The following is a 7,713-nucleotide window of genomic DNA, read 5'->3' on the forward strand; positions in this document are numbered from 1 at the left end:
TCTCCTCCAGATCGACCTGCAGACGTTCCTCAGCCTGACCGACCAGGACCTGAAGGAGCTGGGCATCACCACGTTCGGAGCCCGCCGGAAAATGCTGCTCGCCATCTCAGGTAGAGGCTGTCATCGTGTCAGGATGTCACTAATCCCCCCCCCCCCACCCACCTCCTCCCCTCATCTACTCCTCTCCTCATCCACACCCCACCCTCCTCCTCACCTTCATCCACACCTCACCTCTCCTCACCCTCATCCACACCTCACCTCTCCTCACCCTCATCCACACCCCCCCCTCTCTCCTCATCCCCCCCACCTTCCCCTCTCCTCATCCACACCTCACCTCTCCTCACCCTCATCCTCACCTCTCCTCATCCACACCTCACCTCTCCTCACCCTCATCCTCACCTCTCCTCATCCACACCTCTCCTCACCCTCATCCACACACCCCCTCCCTCCTCATCCCCCCCACCTTACCCTCTCCTCATCCACACCTCACCTCTCCTCACCCTCATCCACACCTCACCTCTCCTCACCCTCATCCACACCTCTCCTCACCCTCATCCTCACCTCTCCTCATCCACACCTCACCTCTCCTCACCCTCATCCTCACCTCTCCTCATCCTCACCTCTCCTCATCCACACACCCCCTCCCTCCTCATCCCCCCCACCTTCCCCTCTCCTCCTCCTCACCTCTCCTCACCCACTCCCAGCAGAGCAGGTGATCAGACTGACACTGCAGTGTCGAGTTGATAACAGCTTCTGTTGGAGGGCTGCAGTGGAATCTCTTAATATGGCTTTGATTAAATCCATTATTATGTCTAGTCCAGGCTGCTTGCCTGAGTGGCTGCCTGTCTGACAGCCAGCCGACAGCTTCTGTCAAAACACAAACTGAGGAGTTAGCTGTGCTGCAGTCAGACGGACGCACAGCTTTAAACGCCCTTCATGCCTCCTTCATGCGTTCTGGCTCCTGTCGTTGACTTCAGACTCCCAGTGGGGCACCAGCCAGAGCTGTTTTGGAATGTTTAGCATTTTACACCAGCAGACTTTTCTGAGTAAAAGGAGCATAAAATCGACTACTTCACAGAATGTCATACTTGTATAACATGGTGTAGACCCATGTAAGAGAGGTGAGGTTGAGAGGGGGGGGGGGGGGGGGGGGGGGGGGGGGGAGCTGACCAGTGTTGTATGAAGGAGGTAGACGGCTCAAGGCCAGTTCCAGTGCAGCTCTCTGGAGCCAAGTCTATATCAACGGTAATCTCAGCTGAAGGACATGAAGGCTTCAATACAGGAGCACCCTCTCTCTCCCTGCTCTGCCCCCTCTCTCTCTCTCCCTCCCTGCTCTACCCCCTCTCTCTCCCTCCCTGCTCTGCCCCCTCTCCCTCCCTCCCTGCTCTGCCCCCTCTCCCTCCCTCCCTCCCTGCTCTACCCCCCCTCCCTCCCTCCCTGCTCTGCCCCCTCTCCCTCCCTCCCTGCTCTTCCCCCTCTCTCTCCCTCCCTGCTCTGCCCCCTCTCTCTCCCTCCCTCCTCTACCCCCCCTCCCTCCCTGCTCTGCCCCCTCTCTCTCCCTCCCTGCTCTACCCCCTCTCTCTCCCTCCCTGCTCTGCCCCCTCTCCCTCCCTCCCTGCTCTACCCCCTCTCTCTCCCTCCCTGCTCTTCCCCCTCTCTCTCCCTCCCTGCTCTGCCCCCCCCCCCCTCCCTCCCTGCTCTGCCCCCCCCCCTCCCTCCCTGCTCTGCCCCCCCCTCCCTCCCTGCTCTCTCCCCTCTCTCTCCCTCCCTCGTCCTTGACCCCTCACCCATCTCTCTAAAACTGAGGAGACAACTGTCCCCTTCCAGGTAATAACCGTGACTGCCAGGTCCACTTCCTGTTTCTATGCCAATAAAAAGTGTTGGCTGGAACCGCCTGTCTCAAACTATCAGGCTGAAAGCTTTAGCTGGCAGGCATAGCAAATAAAGCCATCACATGAATTAGTCTGAGATGCATTTTTATTGGAAGCATTGTGTCCAAGTATTTGGGTGATGCGCCATCTAAATGCTGGGATTACAAAGAGGCTGTGTTGAAGCAGCCCGTTCTCTTTATGTGAAGTCAATGTTAATTAAGTCAGAGAAATGTCAATAAACGTTTTGGACAGTTTTCCTTTCATTCGGGTGGCTTGCATTACAGTTTTGAATAGTTAGTATTGGGCATTACAGGTTTTTATATTTTTCAAGGAAAAGTAAGCAGTAAGATAATTGTATATTTGTACATTTGATTTCTTCGCTGGTTTGTTAAACAGTGTCATGTTGTGTTTACAGAACTGAATAAGAACAGGCGGAAGCTGTTTGAACCCCCCATCAGGTCCTCCTTCCTGGAAGGGGGCGCTAGCGGCCGTCTGGCTCGGCAGTTTCACGCTGACATGGCCAGCGTTAGCGGCCGGTGGTAGGCCCCCAGGGACCCCCGGTACCCTCCGTGATGGGCCCCAAGACGAGGCCTCATTCTGGGCCTCTGACGCCCACTCTGCAGCCTCTCTGGGTGCTCGGCTGATGGTGCCTGATCTTAGAATGTTTAACTGTTTTGTATCCAAAATAAGCCATAGTTTACCCAAAAGTGTCATTAGGAAATAAGGGATGTCTCAGAGATTTATGAAGTTCAGTCTTACTCCGTGTGGTTCCTAGAAGTGGACCATATGTGAGGCATTTACACATGACGGCTATTGTGTTAGTCATAAAGGTTGCTGTCAAGTATTTTGTACAGTATTTGTTGAAGTGAATAGGTGGAATGATTAGTACAATCTCATACATTGATACCATCTACTTGCATAGTATGCTGTTGGATCAATTACATGCACTTTACCCATTCTAGACTTTTACCTGTGAAAGCCAGATTCCTCAAATTGGAATTCATTTTGCAGTTTGTATGACTCGAATCACAGATGTGATTGTACCAAGCCAATTGTTAGCACTTATCGCAAAGGAGTAGGAATAAGGTAATAACGTCTAAGTGCCAAAGTGACTTCAACTCAACACCAGAGGAATGACCTTTAACCCTTCTTAATGTTTCTGTAGATTTACTGATCAGTATTGCAACCAGTCAGCTGCTGTGGTTGGCTTGCAATCTGTCACACATATTTTACAAAGCCCCAACAGTATTGTATATTCATTTATTGGTTATTTTATCATCATTGTAGGAGGGGGGGGGGGGTACAGTAATTGGTTTACATGTATTATGTTGTGTTTTCCATTTTTATACCTTTATAAGTTTCCGAGATTCGTACTTCATGTCTTTGTTGTTTTTTTATGGAAATGTTTTCACCTTGTTAAATGCATTTGTGGAGGTTTGTGGCTGTGCCATTAGACCAAAGTGGAAAGCGAGAGAGAGAGAGAGACAGAAGTAGAGATATATCTGTCAGTACCTTACAGGAGGTCTCTTTCTCTCTGAATATGACAGTTGGCAGTTTTCTGTGGTTTTCTTAGTGTGTCTAGTTATCTGTCTGTGGGCTGTAAGTTTGCCTCTGCATGTCTCTGTGTATGGAATCCATTCAGCAGACACGCCTCTTCTTAAAGGATCTGTGCTTTTCTCACACGTTTCAATTACTGACTGTATTTAGAGCAATTAACGGAGCTAGTCAGTCGACTAATGAAGAACGGTCAAACCCACTACTATTCCTCATGGTCTGCTGTTAGAAAGGTACTTCAATACAGAGTTCCAAACTGTAACTCGACCGACATGACGACCTCAGTTGAAGGGGCAGAACACTGTCCCTCTAACACCTTATGGTAGAGAACATCTCCGAGCGAGGACACATCGTTTTGCACACAAATCAATGAAAGCGATAATAATCACCAAACAAACTCCTGCTTTAAATCACGTAAAGGCAGAGAAACACCAAATATAACTTGTGCAATCAGGTATCTGGAGATCTTGTTCAACTGTAGATGAAGAAACAGGACAATGTGTGCAGAGCAATGGTGCTCATGGTCACAGTATGTGGATGCTGAGAAACTCCCCACGCTTAATTTGGAATCATTTAGGATGACTCTTACGACGTGGTTTTGGATGAGCCCTTTAACAAAAAAATACATCCAAATTTAGTTGGATTAAGCACTTAACTTAACCATGACATCTTCTATGATGGTTCTGTGATGATCTGATCATTTAAATAAGTATATATAGTTTATAGGTATAACAAGACTATTTGATTGCCATAAAATGTTTTCGTGCCAAAATGTAAGACTATCTACTGACGACAAAGAATAGTAGCAGTCTAAGTGCATATCAGGGGCGTTTTCACAATGACAAGAAACTGCATGAAACTGACTGCATCCAAATCCTGTCGCAGTAGTTAAGTAATCAGGAACAGCAGACAGTTGGTTGGAGTCTCAGAAGAAGAATCTAGAATTCTAATCACGCACGGCGAGATGGTCTTGCATGGTGCGTTCTCTGTCGAAGCATCATGGCCTCTATCAAGCTGAACCTTTTTTCTTTTCAAAGCGTTCTTTATGCAGTTACCATGTTAGTATTGCCGTTCAATCCTGACAAGGTTGCCATTGTCAAGTAGCAGTGTTTTTTGGTCCTTTTGTATTACATTAACTATAAAAAGGGATTGAGAAGACCAAGAGGTAGAATAGAGGACTGATCAATTTCACTCATCATGGTACCAAACTGAGCACTGATTCAAGAGTGTCAGTGCTGTTAACTTGCACTCAGCAGGTGTATTTGTTATCACTCAAGTGAAGTCTTCTCTAAGGGAAATTTTGATTTAAACTGTCAAGTTAATGGTGTTACAAATTATTGATGTGTTTTATGTGGTCTAATGAAAGGACTTGTTTGCATTCAACGTTTACCAGGAGCCTGTCCACCAACCTCTCTACAGGATGGCTATGCAATTACGTCTTTCACGTTTATGTTGTACTCATGTTCTATCCAAAGGTTTGAAAGGGTCTATTTTGTACTGTGTTCAATAAAATGGTACATTTATAATGAATGTAAACCACTAAGGAATTCCATATGTTCTTACTTAGCTTTTGTGCAAAAGCTTCATCCTTGAACAACAATGTGTATGGTTGTGTAATACATCTGTTTTTGTGTTAAAGACAGAAAGGTACAGTTTTACATGACAAGGTCAATCCCAGCCATCTTGGAGAAACACATCATTGTTTTGTACGATGGCTTCTGTTGACCCAGCTGTTAGTCATTGTGTTCACTCTGTCACTACATCTGTCAATACACAGATACCAATAGAGCATTGTTGTCGAAGTAACAAAAATTACAAAAACTTTTCTTATTGTTATTGCAATAAATTTAATAAGTATGTGGACTGATGTTCTTGTTTTGTTTTATTTTTGCAGTCATGACTTTCATTATATTGAATTATAGATTTAAGGACTTCCATGTCTAGATGCCACTTAAATATTTTCAGAAACCGGTAAAATCTTAGACTGCATGCCAGAGTGGGTTTGAGAATGCAGTCAAAATATGTTTTCGTCATCAAGGAAAGTGTCTGTGATCTATATCCTACCATAATCTGACAGTGTAATCCGACTCTTGTATCATGTGCGAATCCCCCTCACTGAGCTGCCACACACATTATCTGATGTCTCCTTGAGTGTTGTGGCTGTTTGAATCCCTGTTTGAATCCCTGTTTGAATCCCCTTTAGGTGGCAGTGTTGAAACTGCTGCACTCTCAATACGAAGCTGTGATCAAATATGTACAGGTCGTAAAATTGCACACATAAACAGATTGCTGGAACACTCCCCCTACATCTAAGACAAGTTTTAAGACACACACACACACCCTGAGTCATACACTACTGTATGAGTGTGTTTTTGTAAAGCATTGCAGTTACACAGAAGCAGAGGACTGACCTTATAAATGTGAGATGGCCTGTCCACTAAGAAGGGGGAGGGGCCGACGAAGAAGCATGGACGTTCCAATTTCTCAAAGTATTTTATTGCTCTGGTGTTGCAATTAGCACTACAGCGTTAATTAATTATTACCAGAATTATTAACACACACACGCACACACACATATTTTGTCACAATCTCTTGGCAGTCATCCTCGTCCAGAGACACTGAAGCTTGATTCACTCTAAGCTCAGCAACAAATCTCCTGTATGCACACATGCGTTTTATCCTTGGCAAGACTTAACTATTGCAGTATCTCTCTGGGATGAAGGCTCTATCCTTTCTTCATCTTTTATCCTCAAGCTTTCATTTTCCATCTCTGGACCATTGTTATTTCACCATCCTCCTTGTCTCTGTTTCTCGACGTAAGACCCTCTCCCGGTATCTCTCCCTGCCCCCCTCTCCCTGTATCTCTCCCTGCCCCCTCCTCTCCATCTGTCACCCATGTTCCATGTGGACTCACAGTACGTGCGACAGAGTGAACGATTCAAGGGAACGGCCAATGCACTGCGTGACACGCGGGCGCGCACACACACAAACATCCAGTCCCTCTGAGCTGTGAGTGAGTTAGTATCGTTCCTCAGCCGGGGGGGGGGGGGGGGGGTCCCTCACAGACACATGCAGCGGAGAGGGTCCCTCACAGACACATGCAGCGGAGACCGGCCCCCTTCCCTCGGTTCCTGCAGCGGCCTGTGATGTTAACCCAGGGTGACTCCCCCTGGGGAGGGCCTGCCGGGGAGGGGAGGAGGGGAAGCAGGATCGCTCATCTTCTTCCTCCCCTTGCACAAGAGGAGCATAGCAAGTAGGAAGGAAGAGGCGGGGAAAGGGAATACGAGAGAACAGCATTTTAAATGCAGCACGTGTTACATTTGGTCAATCTTGAAGAAGACTCACTAGGTGTCTATTTGAAAGGGCTACTTTCAGTCCCTATTTCCAGTGTTTACAAGTCTGAGGACTGTGTTGGCTTATCCCTATGATCATTACATTAGACTGTACTGTGAACACAGGGACTGTGAAGCAGATGCTAACTTAATCAGAGGAATGCTCTAGTGATCAAAGAACTTCAATTACAGAATAAGGGGGGTTGGGAATACATGAGTCATCCGTCTGGTCTCCCTGACCTACATCCGTACTATGTGAGCAAAAACCTAACTTTCAGTGAGGTACCAATAGATAGTATATTGGTACATTAATAAACATACTTTATGGCTTAGTGATACATATATATTTAGTCTATCTTAACATCATTAGTATAAACAAACAGACTCACATCTATTTGAATATACAGTGCGAGAGAGAAAGAGAGAAATGTTTGGGGTTTCCTCCTGCATTTCCAAGTGTATCGACACATTTACGCAGCACTTACTGCCGCTGCCTCCCCAGCAGAATGACTCAGGAGTCTCACTAGCGCAGCCGCAGAGACGAGCAGAGACAGGAGCCTGGCAAGATACTGACACCCAGTAGCGCCAAAATGGCCAAATGGAAAGTGACATTTTGTCATCCTAATGTGTATATGGCACCCCAGTGTGGCATTAGGATACAAGCCACATCCATAGCTGTGGATAAAGAGATCGCTTTGCTTTCTGAATGTGTCTGGAATGGAATAAGTTGTTTTAAACACAATTTGTTTTTGTTTTTATAAACCACAGTGTCAGATCAGTTTTTTAAAGATGATAAGCTACCAGATGGGTGTTTGTCTTTTTTAGGAATCACCTTTCCACTTCACTGCGACTTGGAACTGCAGTCTTGTGGTGCTCAGTGGACTGGGCGTGTGACCCTGTCACTGAGACTGACTGATAGTCTGGGTGTGGGAGGAGATAATTAGACAACTGACACA

At 46.4% G+C, this 7,713-nt stretch overlaps 1 protein-coding gene across 3 annotated transcripts in view; it reads left to right on the forward strand.

Annotated features, from left to right (window-relative positions):
* The window catches only part of LOC124473648 (protein bicaudal C homolog 1-B-like), a 44,790-nt gene extending 39,498 nt beyond the window's left edge, over positions 1-5,292 (forward strand). For all 3 annotated transcript variants that reach the window (XM_047029278.1, XM_047029277.1, XM_047029276.1), the window contains exons 20-21: positions 11-110; positions 2,287-5,292. In XM_047029278.1, coding sequence (XP_046885234.1) covers positions 11-110; positions 2,287-2,414 — 228 coding nt within the window. In that variant the 3' untranslated portion in view covers positions 2,415-5,292. The remainder of the gene's footprint in view (positions 1-10; positions 111-2,286) is intronic.
* Positions 5,293-7,713: the final 2,421 nt, after the last annotated feature.

The sequence above is a fragment of the Hypomesus transpacificus genome, chromosome 11 (assembly GCF_021917145.1).
Source record: "Hypomesus transpacificus isolate Combined female chromosome 11, fHypTra1, whole genome shotgun sequence".
Lineage (NCBI taxonomy): Eukaryota > Metazoa > Chordata > Actinopteri > Osmeriformes > Osmeridae > Hypomesus > Hypomesus transpacificus.